Below are 19,450 nucleotides of genomic sequence, written 5' to 3'. Positions count from 1 at the left end.
ATCTGAGATGTCTACTCTCATCCCAAGCAATGCAGCTCCCTCCTGAAACATCTGAAAATAAAAGCACGGTCATGATTGCAAAGTGCTTGCAAGGACTTCACAATTCAGCATCCATATTCCTATCTCCTGTTTTTTCCTTGCTTCACAAGGACACCCTCAGCAGTTTGGCCTAATTTCTTTTTGGAATCACACATTCTGCTTTCCTTTGAAGATCCCCATGTCACAGAAGAGGAATTACGAGCTTCTACTACGGACACTGCTGTACTGAAACAATTTGCTGTCTTCAAAGGGACGTGATCATACGCATGGTAGCTACCTGGTCACCTCTACCAGAATGCCAATCCCATTCCACAGTCAGCTCCAGAAGAAAAAATAAAGCCTTATTTTCTAATTAGTCACTACTTCAATCACTCAGCCACCGTGGTCAGTTCCCCATTCTCAGCCTCTCGTGGGGAAGAAGCACAGAGAAAAGGATTAGAATTCCTTGAGAGAGGATGGGAGCTGGAAAGGGAGGACAATGAAGGAGAGAAAAAGGAAAGCAAGGAGCCAAGGTCACTGGACAGCAGAATTATTTAGCTACCTAAATCCTCAACTCTCTCTTCTTCATAGGCACAACACAGGGAAAGAAATAGCATCTCAGACTACCACAAGAATTTTCCTTCAACAACATTTCCACACATAGTAAGAACAAACTCTGCACTCCATGACCAGGCATTCTCACATATATTAGAGGAAAATAGTGATGTCTGTGACATGACTGGAAATGAATCGGTCTCAAGGAAGGCTGCAAAGATACATCATGGCATTGTGATAGAGCTGGAAACACTCTACCCACTCCATCTCATCAGTGAGAACCACAATGTTGCATCTAGAAGGAGGATGAGGCGTGTGCCTTATGACCAGCAAGCAACGACAGCTGATCTCTTATCAGATCCTCTTCCTTTACACCACTTACTTTTGGTATTTTCTAGCTCTTTAGTCTGGGACCTGTCCTAAGCCTTGCCAAAACAATCACGCTTAGCTCAGTGTTTTTATACTCGCGGTTGGGCCTCATTTATGGGCTTGATAATGGAGCCTTGTTTCTGAGATATCTAGGAAAGGGTGAACTTGTAGAGAGTGACAGCACCTAAACTTTTCAGAAATAGCAGTTTCTTCACAACGTGCTATGATTATGGTATAGACACCTAAATTAGCAGGTTGTTCAAGCACAAGAGAAACACTTTTGATATGTATGGATCATTAGATATCCAGATGTTGACACCCATAGCAGCACCAGAATGGAAAGGACAGATAAGCAAGATGAAATGCTGACAAACACTTAAAAGATACTTAGATGTGTTCCATATGCCTAAATCAGGGCAGATGATTTCCAGCTTATGTAACTAATTGTTCATATTTATTAAGAAATCCGCCTTCTTAATATTGCAGAATTGTGCAGTTAATTTAAAAATTTACAGCACTGACCTGGTATGATGAAACTTAGCTAATATGCTATTTGAATTTATAGTTTTAAGTAATGGTTTCTCTTACTGAAATTAAAATACAGGAAATACACTTAAATAATAGCTATATTAGTACACAATTAATCTGCATGGACCTATGTGAACATATACTTCACTGTGAAGTGAATGCATGTGGAAAGAAGCCTTTCTCCACTCCTTCTACATACACATAAGGACTATCCCAAATATTGTCCAAATACAGCAGAAAATGAAAATGTATAGCAAAATGTAGTAGGAAGAAACTTATATTCAAAAGAAGCTTTAAAAAAAACTTACCTATTTTTCAGCCCAGATTCCATGAGCAACTTCATATGCTGCTTTCTTCTAGTCATAGTAGGTCTAGCCTGTAGACTTCCAGAGATGTACTTACAACCACCTTCTCCTCAAAAGCTATCAGAAACCAAAATATCACTTCATCTCCCATGTTCAGATAGTAGACATTGAAATCCATGCTGTACTGAAAAGCTACAACTGAGCAAGAATCTTCAGAGGGTCAGCCAGTTTTCCACCCACTTCGAGCCTGTGGGGCCTTTTCCTTAAGATCCTGCACTCTCAGAAGGGTTTTTGATTGGAACAACAGCTCAAGAGTCTAGAATAAGATCTCTCAAGTTTCATGAATAATTTTGTAGGACATGGTTGTGGTAGTGTCCAGCACTGCTCCACTGAACTTCATAGAGATGGACTCAGATTGGACTTTTGTACATTTACCAGGTGACTCAAGCAGTCAAAAAGACATACCATTGCCTGTAGAGGGAATGGCACCTGCTCAGTTGAATTGTCCTTTAATAACCAACTAAAGATGAGCAACTACCTTGGGAAAAGACTTGATGGGATTTCCTGAGGCTAGAGTAATGAATAAAAGGACTTTTCTTAATAATAGTTGTGTCCTACTTGGGAATTCCAGGTATTTTCAGTATGATACTGCGATTATAATCAGAGAGTGACTTAAAAAGTCATAAAGTTGCAACATAATCTCTCTTTGATGTACTGAAAAAGTTGTTGTTACCATGCCATTTCAGTCACCTTCTCTTGAGAAAAATTAGCTATCATGACATTAAATCTCTTGGCAAACAGAATTGGACAAAAATAATCACGTTATTTTCCTGTAACAAATGCCGAGGCTGAAAGCCAGAGTTTTATTAGAAACATACTGAACAGGGGGTGCAGGTTAGAATCATACCGATAGAGATGCAGGTTAACAATACCTGAAGAATAACAGTTTGCTAACTCTATTCTTGGTATGCCTGTCCATCTAATATTAATAATTTTCAGTCTTAACAGACCAATCAAATGAATAAATATTATTCTACTGTCATTTACAAAAAGGTAGCTTCAATGATCTCTTACTTGAATTTTCTTTTACTTTATCACTTGATTAAAAAAAAAACACCCAACTCAATAACTATTTAAAATATAGTATACTTAACCAAGAATAATCTGGTGAATAGTGCTCCCATGAGACATTTCTGATACAGAAAGTTTCGACCCAGATACTTTAAAATATCCATTATCTGTGGTGTTTTTGTAGGTGTAGTAAACGCTCACATCACTCCACAGCAGCCCAGATGATAATGCTGAATTTATGTATATCATCCTCATAACAGAACTGAGAGGAACAGGTAAGTAAAAATTCCTTAAGCCCGCAAATTGTCTGTCTTCATTATACACTAGCAGAAAAAAAAAGTCTGGAGGAGCTGCAGATCAGCAACAATGTAATTTTAGATGGGATTGAGTCATAGCTAACCGCATCTATAGATAAAGCAGCAGCGTTTGGAAAATTTAAGAATTTCACTAAGTATGCTTGTATCTCCTGTTTTATTAAATGCTTCATTATATCCAAGATGAACCTCAGTAGGTGTCCATGCTGCCAAAGTACTTAATTATTTTACACTCTGTTCAAAAAAATGACACAGTGATTAGGTAAACAGTAACTTCTCTTAAAGTTTATATTAAGGTTGCACATGGAAATCAAGATGTTTTTGGATGCATTTTCAGCTAATGTAATTAGGAGAGCTTCGATTAAATTAACTTAAAAATTTAAGCTCTGATCCTAAAAATTATTTCATATGGCTGCAAGTGCTCATGCAGTGAGAGCCACAGACAGTGTGCAGACCTGATTTCAAAATGTTCTTAAAATAAACTTGTTGCTGTCTGGTCATTTCTAATTCCAAATCCAACATTACATCAATGAAATGTAGACCTGCAATAGATTCATCCAGACATTTAATGAAGACCATCCATATCTTAAATGTCAAATGAGAACTACAGATAATTTACCTGCACTGGATAAACAGATGAACACCAATATCTTGAATGTATTCCAGTTATTTCACTTTCAGGAAGCTTGTGTTCTGCTCCAAGTTTAAAAAATAATTAGCTTCTCATTTACAAAGAGTACCATTTATTAAAAATATTATTCCATTATCTGTTAGAGCCATCTTGGTGACATAGTTATTTAGGCCTTGGGTCAAAGCATCTGAGAGAATTTTTATTTCTATGTAAGTTTTGAATCCATAATTGGTATAGAAAGTTCCAAAATTTGATAATAAAACTGCTGTTGTTGGAAAACATGTACACCATTTAACAGAGAGGTCACTATTTTGGAGGGAACCAATAATATAATAGAGATATATTATGAGATATAATTTTCCTTGCTAGGAAATTATTGTTTCCTTGCTAGGAAATTATTGTTTGAGCCTTGGAATTATAAAAGGAGTATCTAGAACAAAGCATTCCTGAAATACTGTTGGCTTTCCATGTATTTTTGCTACAATGCCACCAGATATTGCAGGTACATCGACAGTCCATAATCTGGAAATGGAAGAAACAACAGATAAACAGAGAAACTTGAAAGATGAACACTTCAGTCAGTTGAACTGACTGAAAGAAATTCAGCCACATGACTAATGTCACATACCTACAGGGGTGCAAAATTATTTGCAAATTCTGTTCTAATTCCAGAAGATATATGATGAAATCGGGAGAAAAAGATAAAAAATTGCCTGCAGTTGGACTTCAACTTCTAAGCTTACAAAACCAGGTGTATTTCTATTTCAGTGCTGTCTGGAAACTGTACATGACTGAAAGATCTGACTGAGAAGAGCTTTCACTATTACTGTGGACACCTTCGCCCTACCTTTCCCACAGCCTCCTTTGAGCTACTTGGAATGTGTAGAGGAAAACAGATTAACAGAACTAATACCAAACCCTGTTGCAGACGATAATCAGGGCCACTGATAATTCAGCAAGAGTTGTGTTGATAAGCAGTAAAGAGAAAATGCGGCTTAAAAGAGATAACCTGTAAGAATAGGATTACTGTAAATCATGCAGACTAGTAAACGTGACAACAGAAATAGTCTTGAATCTTGGGAATTTCTAAGTCTTTGGGAAGAAGAATTCTTAGTTTCTTACACACTCAGTGTGTATCCATCACGTTGACAGTTAGACATGCATTCCTAATGCAGGTATTCTAAGCACTGAAAGCAGAAAATGTTAGTATGCTTGGTAAGCAACTAACTTGGAGAATCAGATGAAAAACAACAAAACATATTACATAATTTTCTATCTTTATGCTTATATGCTCTACTTGCCCACGCTCAGTGTATTCTATAGAATTATTAATTAATGCTACTAATCCATCCATTGATAGGTACCTTTGAGACATCAACAATCTGTGTGGTCCTCCCAGTTACAGGTACATAGCATACTGTGACTTTATTAAGATATACATTGATATGAACACAGCTCTCATAGCTCCAATAAATCAAGTCCAGAGTAAGTTTGAAACTTGAGAGGTTGACAAACATTCCCAGGAAACAGAGTGTGTATAATGCAAATTAATCAAGACAGAGAAATCATTTTTGTTACTTTTCAATTAATAGCAGCTGCACAGCCTTCCTATATTACTTCCCTAACTTCAGAGCATAATACGACTCGTTCATTAAAAACATACGATAATAATGGATCTGACGGAGTGCAGAAGGCCAGCATCTCTGAAGAAGATGACTTGTTCAAATATCAAGGCACAAACAGTTCTGTTTTACTACATCAGGATACAGCAGGGCTGACAGAAACTGAAAAATTGAAAAATTAATCTCAGTATAAAGCAGCCCTGGAAGGAGTATAAGCTTTCTAGTTTTGGCTTCTGGAGAAAACATGATGCAGGATAGAACCTATTCCTATTCTTACAAACTGTTTTGAGTTTCCTGAGAAGCTGCTGCTGAGTTTCAGAGGAGACTTAAGAAGCCTAGGAGCCTCTCACAGGCTGTTTACCAAATACTGAGCAAAACTGTGAGTCTGTCCAAGGTTCCAAAAGCAAAAGAAGCTGGTGGCTCAGTTAAGATTGGTCTTGTTTCTTTTTCTGTCCTTTCACTGGAAAATATGTCTCCTGAAAAACTGAGTTGGAAATTTCAGTTTTCATACCATGTCTAGTGATAATCGTCCTGTCCAGTCTGACTAGAATTTGAATTAGTCTATGGGCTCAGTGCTCTCAAGAGGGGTGCTAAGGAGACTCTTGAATATGATTATTGATTTAGTTGTTTCACTCCAAACTCACTTCAGTGTTTTTTTATCAACAGATATATTAACTTCCAGACTTATCTCAGTAAATGAAATATTTGGAAAGGCAAAAATTATGCAAATTCTGTTCTTGTAGATGTGAACACAGGTGCCACTAGCTTCAATAAAAGGTGTTTCCACAAAATAACCAAGAATATGTGAGATGATTCAGATGAATCTGAATTCAGAAGACTCTCTTATTTATTTGGAAGAAAAAAGACTTAATTTATAAAGCAATTTTATTTTCTCTTGCTTGATTATTCTGCACTTGCAAGTTATTAAAGTTGTCTAAAAAAGCAACAGTTAATAAGACAGGAAAAAGTAATACCAGAACTCACACCATTAAGAAACAATTTACTGACATTGCCAGAATGCATACGTTCCCATTTCGGGGGGTGGGGTGAATTATTTCAGCTCTGCTGTTTTAAAAAAGCGATAGAAAAAGCCCTTCTCTGGTTAGAGCAACTTGTGATACGGCGTGTTGCTATGTTGCCATCTAGTGTTAAAACAGAAAGGTACAATAGATAACGACGGAGAGCGAACCAAACCTACGGGAACAGCACTACCTACCCCATTAGAAGTCATACTCGTTTCTTGCAGCATAATACATAGCATTAATGACATGCTGACAGTAAGCTCTTTAAAGAAGAAGGTAAAGTCACAAAATAGTAGTGAACTTCTTATACCTGGCATTAAAAGTGTGTGTAAAATGGGTAAGAGTCAAATGGCAAATATGCTGCAGAAAACGTCTGCAATTGAGAAGCCCTTGCGAAATGTAAACCCAGAGTCACTTTCACTACCCCATGACAAAATTTAGCTCTGATGTATCGGGATTAGCTTCACTGAAGGCCTACATAGGAAAAAATTTTACAGATCACAAAACTTGTGACCAAATACCTTTCCTACACATAACTCCCAGTATGTTCACATCACTATTATTTACTGCTTTGTTCTATTTTCTGATGAACTCACAAGCAAATAAAAACTGTGAATTTTTGACACTGCTGACCTGTTGTGTTTTCACAGCACACTGCAAAATATGGTGAATCCTACATACTCTTGGAAAGGAAAAGAAGTAATTCCCCTTAAATGCAGTAAGCAGTGATAAAGGTAGAGCAACTGACAGTATGAGAGTCCTTGTATTAGTTCTAATATTTATTGATCCAAAATACTAGAAATAACAGTGCAGAAGCTTTTCATCAGGGGCTCCAGCACAGGAAAAATAGGAATTGAAAGGGATGGCACTGTCTCAGGAAGCTCTTCAAATGTTATTTGACTGGATTAATGAATTGCCTTTTCGTGACTGTCCGGACTCACCAAAATCTTACTACAAACCCTTTATTTATTTCTAAGAAAATTGATAATAATTGCTTGTGGAAAGAAACTCATTCATCCTTTGGAATCCTATATGATGTTCCTAAGGAGAAAGCTCCTATGAGCATCACCTGATGGTGGATGCTATAGTACAAGGAGGTTCCGGGATCCCTTTTGCTTTTCCCTCACGTTCCAACCATGTCCTTGCTATTTTGTTTCCTATCCAGAACATGCAAACCCCCAGCCAAAGTATGACTGGAATATAAGCAAGCATTAAAAGAAGGATTAATATCTTGGGTATTATTTTATCACATATGTTTAGAACCATATTACTATGGCCATTGCCCTACTACGGCTCATCAAGGTTATAGTTAACTGTTGATTCACAGAAAATGCTGAACTCTTCAGCAACAGGTGAAAGAAAATGTCTAAGATGCGGTACTCTGCACAAATACCTGAACTTTATTCTAAACAAGCTAGCAGAGACTCTGGAAGCAGTTCAATCGAATGTTAATGATACTATACCTGAGCTCCCTTCTTTTTTGAAATTGTGCCTGAAATATCAGCACATAAAGTAAAAATGTGCAACCCCCACTTAGAAGTCTAGAGAAGGGTGAAGAAGGATATCTGTCCAAGATTTTTTTCTAAATGAGGATGAGGTGTTTGATACAATACCTCACACATGTTCAGAACTTCCAGGAATGGCATGCCTGAATGGGGGGATATGTTTAACTTTGAGCTGATACCTAAAACTTGACAATTAAGACTCAAAGACCATTCATTACAGTAAAAATGTTAAGTCTTTTTTGAGTGCAGTCTTGCTTTCTACTCCATGAGCTTCTATACATATGAAGTAGAGCAACTGCATGCAGTGAGTTTTTTAGGACTGAAAGGCCTACAGATGTTTAAGTGAATGGAACACTTGGTGTTTCAAGTATGGTGAATGAAACAAAGGGCAGCTAAACCTGTCTAGGAGATGACAAGCTGTCTTCAAAAAAAAGGAAAAATGGCAAAATTATTACTGAAGTACAAAGTTATCTCAAAGTAGAAAAAAGAGGCCCAGGTATGGGCCTCTCATCAACAGCTCTAATCATGGCTCTACTCATCAACAGCTGTTTGTAGAATCGGAAGTGTAACAATTTTAAATAGCATTCCATTGAAAACATATAAATAAAATACCATACCCTAATTTTGGATGCTTCTGAGAATAGTACTTTTCTTTTTTCAAATAGGTATGAACAACAGGTTCCTGTCCCAAATTCCAAAGCAGCCTTCTGAGTATCTGAGAACTCTGTTTAAGTAAAAGAAAGGTTATTATTAATTATATTTTTGTCCAGCTAGTATAAGGCTGTTTATGACAACATTCCTCTTTTGAAATTATTAAGTTGGAATAAGCTTTGATATTATAAAAAATATTTTCAATGACAAACCATTAAAATCATATTTACTCAACCTATTCATTTCAGAATACACAACACTTAGAGGCAAGTTGTTTTCTCTGCATTCTTTCCATAGCAGCAGCAGCAAACAAAAACACCTCTCAAAGATCCAGTTATCTAATAATAAAAATGCCCTCACAATGCAATTAATATTGCTACCTTTTTGTTCTGTTTCATTTTAATCTTGAAGATAGTAATTTCAATTATTAAACAAATGTTAAAAATGTAAAAGATATAATGATGGCAACTAACTTAACAATAAAAACTAAAATAAATTGTGGTGCCATGCATGCATACCTCATGTCAAGTACTGTACCAATGACTAATTACTTTCTGCCATTTGTTTAGATCAGAAAGTCCTAACAAAATGTAGTGTACATATTAATCCCTACAACTAATCCATGGGCGATAATCTCTTGTAAGAATCTCCATTCAGCTTGTACAATAGGTTGTCACATTTTAGGTCTAAATTAAACCAGTAAGTTGACATCCCTGTTTATCACATGTCATGATTTCCATACTGCTTTTGCTTAAACTTTTTTCCAACAGTTTAGGTTGGTACGTGAGGAAATCTGAAAAGAGACTTCTGTTTAACTGACACACATTACTGCCAGTTACAATTTCTGAATATAATTTTCAGAAAGACTAAAATTTGACTGAATCATTAAAACTTGCTAATTATTCCATCTCTATGAAGTAGACAATAGATTTCACCTCACTCGTTATACCTGTTACTCCTGCAGTATTAATAGGAGAGAAAGTCTTGCAAATGTATTTTTCCTAACACAGTAAAAAGAAATAAGTAAAGATGTATGCAGGCAGTATATTTCAATAAGACGTTTCCACTTTCAACTGGTAAATTTTCACAAGACATGCATTTTAAACTTTTTCTTAAGTGGCATCATTTCAACATACTTGTGGTGGAATAATTGCAGTGTGGTTCAGTTTGGAAGCATCTGCACTCTCAGGATCATATATCCACAAAATTAACTTTGAACAAGTAAAAAAGAGACACAAGTTGATAGTGTTTTAACAAACACTAATATTCTATCACTGCAATAGCATTTCTTCTTGTGACAACATGTAAGATAATGTAATAATATTAACTTAGGCAATGCATATGCTGCAAGCTAATCTTGTACTCTATTTGTTTCTTTTTGATGTGAACAGCCAACAACAACTGAGGGAAGCAGCACCTCCTTTTTTCAGAAATAAAGGGGGAAAGAGGAAGAATTTATGCAGAAGAATTTTTTGTCCTCTGATGCTGTCATAATTCCCTGAGAAGCCCTTCCTCAGTCTCTCCCCATTCTTGTGGGCTATGCAGCTGTATACAGCCTGTTCTGCTGCAGCAAAAGAAGAAAAAGGAGTTACTCACAAACAAAACAGAACTTGTTTCTTGCCAAGGAAATGTTACAAAGCTGTTATTTAAATGTGCATCATGTATGCTTCCATGACCAGCACATCGCCGACACACTGCTCTTTCAGTCAGGAAGACGGCAAATACCCGGTATTTCCATCTCATGGTACATGCAAGGGGAATAATCATTCAGCGAGGCAGACTCACCACCTTTACCACGAAGTATAGCAGTGTAAGGATCTCCACAGAGGCAGTTATCACAAAAGAGCTGACATGCTGCAAGTTTACATCCTACAGTTTGCATCCTGCAGTTGCCTATTCATCTACTGAAATCAACATGCCAAGTCTTGCGATCCCTCCTGAGAATAGGGCAAGCTGCTTGCTCAGGGGTGGCTGAGTAGAAGAGCTTGCACAAGGAGAATATAAGCTTGCTTCCACAGCTGTGAAGCTTAATCATTTTTAGCAGACTGCAAACTACTTATGAATTCAGTTTGTTAGCAAGGACAGTTTTTTTACTATTTTAAGTTTTTGTATTTCCCCACATGATCACAGTCTCTCTCACAGTCAAAGAGGGTGGTGAGGTAGGAAATTATTTATGTTATCATCTCTTCATATTAAATTTGGCAGATGTTACAAAATAAGGAATTTTATAAACAAATTTTACAAACAAATACAGTTTACTGTACCAATGGAATGTTTAATCAGATCCATTGTATGCCCTGCACACTTTAAAAATCTCAAACAAGTACACAAATTCAAAGAAATGAATAACAGGTTGCTCTACCAAAGTCTGCCACTAATCAGCCTAAATTTGTGCCAAAATTGTATTCCGTAAAAATGGGTAAAAAAAAAAAAATTGGAGAAGAGGTAGATTAAGATACAAGGCCAAGGATCAAATTAAAACTTAAATTTACCTGGCTTTCAATTATGGGGAGTGGATCTGTTCTACAAAAACAATAAATTACATATTACTTTATCATTAAAAGCTTGCTATTGAATAAAACTATTTTACATGATTTAAATCAATCTGCTGGTATGAGATGTGTACGCAGTGTCTGAAGTAATGTTTTTAACATACTGGCTTTGGTTGTTCCACTGCATAAATATTTTAATATTTAAAGAGAGATGCATATTTGCTGATGTTTCCTATTTAAAAACATACTTTAAGCGTCCCTCATAGGCTTTTTTGTAATGTAGCTTCTCTCTTACCAAAAATATGTAGTATTTAAACAAAGCACGTCTTCTGAAAAGTTCACCTTATTTAAAGTTATCAGACTAAAAAGATCAGTTTGCAACGAAGTACACCTGCTGTATCAGAGTGCATGATGGAGACCCTGTGTTGTGCCCTACATGAAGGGAAGACTCCCCTCTCCAGTAAGGGAGACATTTCCCTCTCTGTAATGACATGACAGGGAGAAAATTGCTGCTTGTGTTAGAATTAGGGCCTCAAGAGTCTTCTGCGCTCCTGCTGCAGCTGGAACGGGTAGGGTCCAAGGGTGAGGGCAAGGTGTGGAAACTGCTGTATCTTGGATGTCAGAAATACAATAGAAATTAGTATTGCATGAAATCAAACCCCATTAAGCATCCTGGATGAAATGTTAATTCTAGTGCTAAAACATCCACTGCCTTCAAAAGAAGTCAAGAATGCATCCACTAGTTTAAGCAGGAAAAAGAAGCTGTACAAAAGGATCAGAGTATATAATACAGAAGCATGTTTTAATCACCACCGAAGTAAAATGTTAAAAATCTACCGATTATCTTCAAATTTGCTGAAAAAATTCCATAGGACTACAAAACTAAATTTGGAGTTTTCAGGCAAAGACACAAGTAATTTTAACTAGTGTGACTGAAGTAAAAGAAAAAAGTCTGATCTATGGTTATTCTAGGATGGGAGAGATGCTGCTGTTAAGGCTGTCTTTGGCTTCTTGTCAATCACATTTTGTTTAAGTTGGGTAACTGAACTCAGTGCATTCCTTCCAGCAAAACAAATTAAAAAAGCAATTAAGTGCTCCTTTCTGCAGTAATAGCTGGGAAATGGACAAAGACATTCTCAGGCAATATTAACACTTATCAAATCAGAAAACCTGCAAGCCTAACCTGAGGCTGAGAGAAAAAAAATCTGAGTAAGGGGCTTACTAGCCTACTATACTACTATACGTACTAAAATGGCTACATGGTCTTGAGGGCAAGCACATGATGCTTTGCATTACACAAGAGTTACCAGAGGGGTTCAAAAACTGTGAAAAAGCAAGCTACTGCTATTTATTTCTACTATGTTTAGAGAAGGAGGACTTTGTGTATATATATATCATAAGCAAAAGTATGCCATGAAAAATATTCCTGACTAGTATTATAGATGTTTTCCTCCTAAGTAAAGCAATCCAAACACTGTCAAACTCCATGGATGATAGGAGCAGAATACAAGTTACTGTTTTTGCTTAAAAACTATGGGTTTTATTCTGGAAATCTACAGATTTTTTTCAGTAGTGTCACAACCATCAGACTTTTTCTTTCCTTTTTCCTAGTGCCACCAATAGGGCTTCCTAGACTGAGAACTATGAGGGATCCTGTTTGGTCTTGCTGTGTTAAAATATGTGCTCTTATGCTTCACTATTCATTTTTTTCTTGATCTGTCTAGCACACTTGAAGAGCATGCAGTCTCCCTCCACACTACTGGCACCTTCTCTTCCATTATTTTTAATTCCTATTTGTTTGAGCACAAGCATTTTAGCTGCAACTTCACTCTGACATTGCCTTCTTCAGGGATGTGAGAGCATGTAAGGAGACATCCTTATGTTCTAAGGTTTAAAAATCATTACTTTAATGATCAGGATAAATCCACATTCATGGGCAAAAGAATAAAGTCTCTGCCTCATCTTCCTCCCTTTGTTTAAGCATGCTTTGAAATCCTGCAACAGCATCCAAAATACTTTTTTTTTTCTACAGTTGACTCATTTCAAGAAACATTGACTTCTTTCTGGCCCGTGCAATCAAAATCCCCCTGCTTTCTACACTAGATAGGAGGTTCTTCAATAACTTTCAGACCTGTTAGACATATATCCTCCCAAGTCCATCTATTTAGAGGAATAAAACACCCTTTTCTTTGTAATCTATAGGTCAGGAGCTGCCTTCTGCAATTCGGTCCTGAAACACTGATTTACGTTGGGCAATGGCCGGCTGTGGTTTTGTTCAGTGCTACATCTGAATCCACATGTCAATATCCTTCATTTTTAGACCTGTACTAAGTACAAAAGCTCTTTTCACCTTCTATGGATTTTAATTCAATATGGAAACAAAAAAAATTCTCAATTTGAGCCATACATATATATACACGATACCCAATGTTATCCAAAATTCATAAATTCCAAACTGTCAGGTTTTTCATTTATTCAAACATTCAAATATCATAATTATGACCCGTGTTAAAAAAAGTTAGTTATTTATTTTAAAAAATATTTACACAGGAAAAAAACCCCTACCTGTCTGTTTGTGAGCTGCCATCTCATACCACATGAAAAAACTAAAATTATCAGAAGCAGGCAAATACCGCTCTTTATCCTGAAATGTCTAGAAGACAGAAACATGTTTTGCTTTGATACACTGTCTTCCTAGTGCTATTGGTTTATGTTTTACTTGTATCAATATATACATCCATATAATGCTTTATTACTTACAGATAAAGCTTTGATTTATTAATAGTCCAATTGACTCAGTGAGACTATTTATGAACACACAGGCATGCTTAGAAACTCAAGGTCCTAAAGCCTTGGTCAATAATCACATATGGAGAGTAAGACTTACCACAGCACTTGCTACCTCTTGTTCAACCAGTAGCTGAAAACTCAAACAGCTGAAGCTATTCTGGAACGGCTCAAGGATAGTGGTAGGAAATTGAAATATTAAAGGTGACAAGAGAGCTTGAACACATGGGTAGGATTTAGGATTATTTAGATGGAAAGGGGGAGGTGAAACATAAACAAGAGAGAACTAAGGAAAGGGTCACAGGAGGAGAGAGTTAGAGAATGTGAACCAATAGGCAACAATTAGTTTGGATGCTCATGCAGTAATCCCATCTGGTAAGAGAAAATGTGAAATTAAGAGAGGTTTCTTACATGAAATCTGGTGGGGTTTTTTTTAAACTTCTGTATATTAGATCCTTTCTGAACAGAATGCACTGCATTTATGCAGTTTACATGTGTTTCTGTGCCACCTTAAATGGAGGTGTAAATGGGGACATAGACCCAATACTATTCACTTCTTTATAAGTCTTATTTAATGAACAGGGATTCAACATGACATTACAAACTTCCTTAATCCCTTTAAAAGATACTATAGTTCCTTCTGGTTAGTGATCACAATAAGGATTCAGTATGAGCTTCTTCAGATCCAAACCCAATTACAATTCAGATCCTAAAACACCACTCACATTCTTTACAAAATACTGAAAAAATCCTAATTAGTCAAATCCCAAGTTTTTTCTGGTAAACGTGGTGGAAATCTGTGCCAATATCCACATAATCTGTGCCGTTCCACTGTCACAGGCAGGAAATACTATTATTAAAAACGCATTTAAAAATCAAGGGTTCTGATGAACTTAGTAAGAAAATTAATAATGTCTGCACAACAGTTTCTTATCTCTCATTTAATGTAAGATTAAAATCCATTAATATTGTCCTTTTTGTTGTTTTAGCTTTAATCATACTACAGAATTTGGTGTAAAAACACTGAATGGTTATTGCAAAAACTACTGTGAGAAAGCTGAGATTTTTTGCAGCTATATAGGACAGGCAGCTGCCTTCTGTCCCCAGAGAAGCTATGGGATGCAGATAGGTCTGTAGAGCAAGCAGACTAACTGGCTGTTAAAGGGCTATGTGTAAAATATTTAATATTTTCATAAAATAAAAGAGGCTATCAGAAATCTCAGAATTCATTGATTCATCTTGCAAGCAGACAAACCATCTGTACACTAGTTAGACTTTGTTCTTACTTGGAAGTTTTTCTTCACAACGTTTAGAAGTAAAGATGGATTATTTTGTAAATAGCATATTCAATTCTGGAGGTCCATTTCACAACAGACTATGGATGCTACGAGAGACATCTGCATCCAAACCATCACTGAGTACACAATGATCACACCGCAATTAATTTTTTCACAGTTTATTTTCACAGCTTGCCTCAGTCTTTACTTTTGTTTTTACTCTGTAAATCCCAGCAAGTGGACAGTTCAGTGCTGGTTTTGGTGAACTAAAATTATTTTTAAAATTATTTAAAAAATAAATACCATACATAACACAAATGTTTAACACCAGTTAACTTGAGATATGTGCATCTGAGAATCTGTTTAGATTTTATCTTGAAAATCTAGGATTTTAGGGTCCTCTTCGTAAGTTTGTGCAAGAGAAAAACCCCAAATTTGTATTAAACAGAGAATACAATCTAGCAGTTCAGCAGTCCCGTCACAGACAATCGACATCTCTAAGACTGAATTATTATAGTTTTAGGACATTATTCATAAGAACATTGGAGCAAATGAAAAAAAAAAAAAAAAAGAATGTGAGAGACAATTGAGCCTAAAAGCATGTAAAATGTTCATTAAGCTTTTAGCTCAAGTTTTTCTTACATGTATGTGAGACAACCTAGCTACTGTACAGTATCAGTGACACTCTGGGGAACTACACAACGACCATCTCTCAACAGCTGTATAAACAAGCCCCTTAATGGCAGACAGCTGGCAGGGCACATTTCCCAGCCCCTGAGCTCTCCAAGAATGTGGTATGGGCCATTCTAGAGCCCTGCACAGCCTGATCACCTGCCTTTCAGGTCACACCTCACCCCATTCACCAGTTTAGTCTCATCCTATCTTGTCCCAAAACATCAGCTAGGATGAGTAGCAGAAGAAATTAAGGATGTATCAGGACTCGGGTATTATGGATTACAGGTTAACATAGACAAAAGTCTTTATTCTAACATATATTTAAGAACCAAATACAATCTTGGCTGATGCAGTAGTTCTCACCCACAGCCCTTGTGGCACTTTCAAGAGATGATGAACCCAGGGTGCTGTTTTCAAACAGATAAAGCTGATGTAAACCGGGGCTACTATGCTCCCCTCTCTTGAGCTGACACTTTTGCAATGAACCCAGATAAGAGAACGATTCTAACCAAAAACCAGACTTAGGATAAAGGAAATGCTTTCAGCCAATTCTCTGTCTTAGTCAAATATTGTGCGATATTTGGCATCCTGTTTTAATGAATAAAAAAAAGAAGGATTCCTACATTCATTAGCTTTTTTTTGTTCGTTTCCCTTATATAGTTCTTCATTCTCCCTGACTCAGAGACATATTCTGAGAAATTTATAAATCTATAAAGTACTGCAAAAAATAAATCACGCAATATCTATCACACATGCATTCTATTAAACTTTTAATGGCTGATGCTGTCAAAGGCTAAGACAGAGACAGAACACAGTGTCTTTGTACACACTTAACGTGTAACACTCAGGAACAGGGAACGAACTTACACCTGCCTTGGAGGGTAAGCTGCTACTCGGATCACAAGTAGCAATGAAATTCTTGGGGAAACACTGTAGTAAAAGCTAACTTGTACCATATATGTCCATTTTCATATTTAACATATTATATTCAAATATTTAAATTACAGTATCATGCATACAGAAAACTCCATTTCATTTCTGCTCGGTAAAGACAGCAATTCGTTTGCCATTCTTTCAGAGAAGAACAGAATATGCAGATCTGAACAACTCCCTTAACATCTTTTTACTCTTATTTTTTAGTATTATATATAAAATAGTTGTCTTTGCAAATAATAATTTACAAATCTCATTTCCAAGCAAAGGATTTAGCTTTACAACTTTTTGAAGACTATTTTATTTTCCTGTATATCTCCAGTCTTGTCAGCTGCTGCCTTATTTACGCTTGCACGTAAAAAACGCACTTCGGTAAGCTGCCAGTGAAATTTCAAAAGTATCTCGTATTATCTTAACTGAATTCAAAATCCTGTTATTGTGGTGATGTTCATGATTTTTTAAGTTCTTACCTTTTATTTTCTGCAGTACATACATCAGGAAATTCCCACGCAATAAATGAAGTTCCTTCATATTCTAGATAAATCTAACCAAAGAGTTGAAAACATTTGCTTGTGAGTTCAAATGTATCAATTGTGACAACATATACAAATATTACATTATAATGTTCTTAATCTCATTTTTATAATGATAAAAAGAATAATGAATGTAACAAAAATAATTAAGGGAAATTTTAACTAGAAAACCTAATTTAAAAACAGTAATAACAAGCAACAAGCAGGGATCAATTACATTAGCACAATGTTCAAATAAAATTACGTATGTCCTAACTGTATAATGATTTCTCTTCCTCCTAAGCTAAGCTGACAGCATTCTGGAGAGTTTGAAGGAATACAGATGCCAGTCATGTCTGGCACAGCGATTCTTAAGACTTTTTTGACTATGTCACTATCAACACTCAGTATTTTTTGTGAGCCACTGTACATCTTAACATCAAATTAAAACAGGAAAATGCTCTAAAGATGCTGTAAATAATCAGGAAGTAAAATTAACTTACCTTTTATTGAACATTTTAATGAGATTAATATGACAAATTTCAACATTTTGTTTAACACAGTCCTGTAGGATACCTGCAGATTAGCTAACCATGGCCCACAGACCACTTTTCTGCAACCAGTGTTCTAGTGTAGATAAGGCCTCAGTGTAAAATACCCGCATATTACATCATTGTCACAGGCAGAACTAATTTTAACAGAAAACTTGTACCATGGACCGTGTGCTCTGGGCTATTTCTTCAATCTGTACTTTTCCTGAAACTCAGAAATAGCTTACAGTAGGAAAAACGGTATTGGAAAAATATTAACATTGTTCAGTAGTCCTTCAACATAATTAATAAGTATTAATAAAGAGAAGGAAATAGCACTCTATGACCCATCGGCCATGCTAAGCATTAGCTAATAGTCCAGTTGGCCTTCTTGCTTGTTACAGCATTTTCCCTTTATTCATGCTCACCCTTGATTTTCTGAACTACTTAAGTTCTTACCTAAATTCTCCTCTAAACTATTTTGTGTGTCATTTTTTTTTAAAATACATAATCAGAATATGTGGGATACTTCATCAGAATAATTGAAAACATACAGATGTAACAATTCCACATATCTCTTCAACACATCTGAATGAAATGCAGATCCCACACTGCTTCTGTTCAGTGTTTATCTATTAAAAATTCCTGTCTGAGTCTCTTGCAGTTTATTGGGAGGCAGCAAATGCAGTCATATGAAAAGCCTGAATGCACTCAAATTAGAATGAAATTTGTGATAATTGTAACTTTGTTGGTTCTTCACATCCAGTCAATAACACTGAACAATTCAGAAGACAATACGACCTAAACTTTATCAGTGTACACTTCTACCATGGGTTCAGTTTTATGAAGTTAATCCCATATATCAGCTCGTTAATGCCAGAAAATTCAGTCATAGAATAGAATCATAGAATCACAGAATCATTAAGGTTGGAAAACACCTCTAAGATCATCAAGTCCAACCATCAATCCACCACCACGCCCACTAAACCATGTCCCAAAGTGCCACGTCCACATATTTTTTGAACATTTCCAGAGAAGGTGACTCCACCACCTCCCTGGGCAACCTGTTCCAATGTTTGACCGCTCTTTCGGTATAGACATTTTTCTTAATATCCAATCTAAACCTCCCCTGGCACAACTTGAGGCCATTTCCTCTCGTCCTATTGTTAGTCACTTGGGAAAAGAGACCAACATCCCCCTCGCTATAACATCCTTTCAGGTAGCTACATTCCTTCATTCCTTGAACATAAACCCTTGCCACCTTGTGCCACCTCTAAATGCCACCCGACCTCCCACAGAGCAGATTCAGTTTGCTCAAATAGCAAAAAAAGTTAATATAGTCCATACGTGTTAGAGGGAAAAAACAGTACTGTAACATTGCATGCTCTTGCTGGTTTTCTTGTTATACTAAATGAACCAAAATAATTGCAATTGGGAGTTTCTGCATAGTTTTAGTCTAAACTCTTACTTATACTACAGCAAATGCATGATTTTGACATGGGGCATTAGACACCAGGTGTGTTTGTACTTTGGTGAAGAGTTACCGTGTTTTAGAACCATACTATAAATGCAGTTAGTGAATCATGTCAAGACAGAGTATTTAATATCTTCTACAGTATTAGAATTAAAGCCTCCATTTAGTTTGCAAAGAAA

The 19,450-nt window shown here is 36.3% G+C and overlaps 1 protein-coding gene across 1 annotated transcript in view; it reads right to left on the bottom strand.

Annotated features, from left to right (window-relative positions):
* CATSPERE (catsper channel auxiliary subunit epsilon) overlaps positions 1–19,450 on the bottom strand; it is a gene marked incomplete at both ends in the record, with an annotated part of 28,260 nt that overhangs the window by 6,586 nt on the left and 2,224 nt on the right. Inside the window, 13 exon segments of the mRNA XM_081998568.1 lie at positions 2,930–3,043; positions 3,045–3,182; positions 3,184–3,303; positions 3,305–3,382; positions 3,386–3,394; positions 3,780–3,874; positions 3,877–3,883; positions 3,887–4,156; positions 4,160–4,186; positions 4,190–4,313; positions 8,558–8,664; positions 9,728–9,802; positions 11,084–11,114. Coding sequence (XP_081854694.1) covers positions 2,930–3,043; positions 3,045–3,182; positions 3,184–3,303; positions 3,305–3,382; positions 3,386–3,394; positions 3,780–3,874; positions 3,877–3,883; positions 3,887–4,156; positions 4,160–4,186; positions 4,190–4,313; positions 8,558–8,664; positions 9,728–9,802; positions 11,084–11,114 — 1,195 coding nt within the window.

The sequence above is a fragment of the Phaethon aethereus genome (assembly GCF_964289735.1).
Source record: "Phaethon aethereus genome assembly, chromosome: 3".
NCBI classification, from domain to species: domain Eukaryota; kingdom Metazoa; phylum Chordata; class Aves; order Phaethontiformes; family Phaethontidae; genus Phaethon; species Phaethon aethereus.
This window is presented reverse-complemented; position numbering and strand designations above follow the sequence as displayed.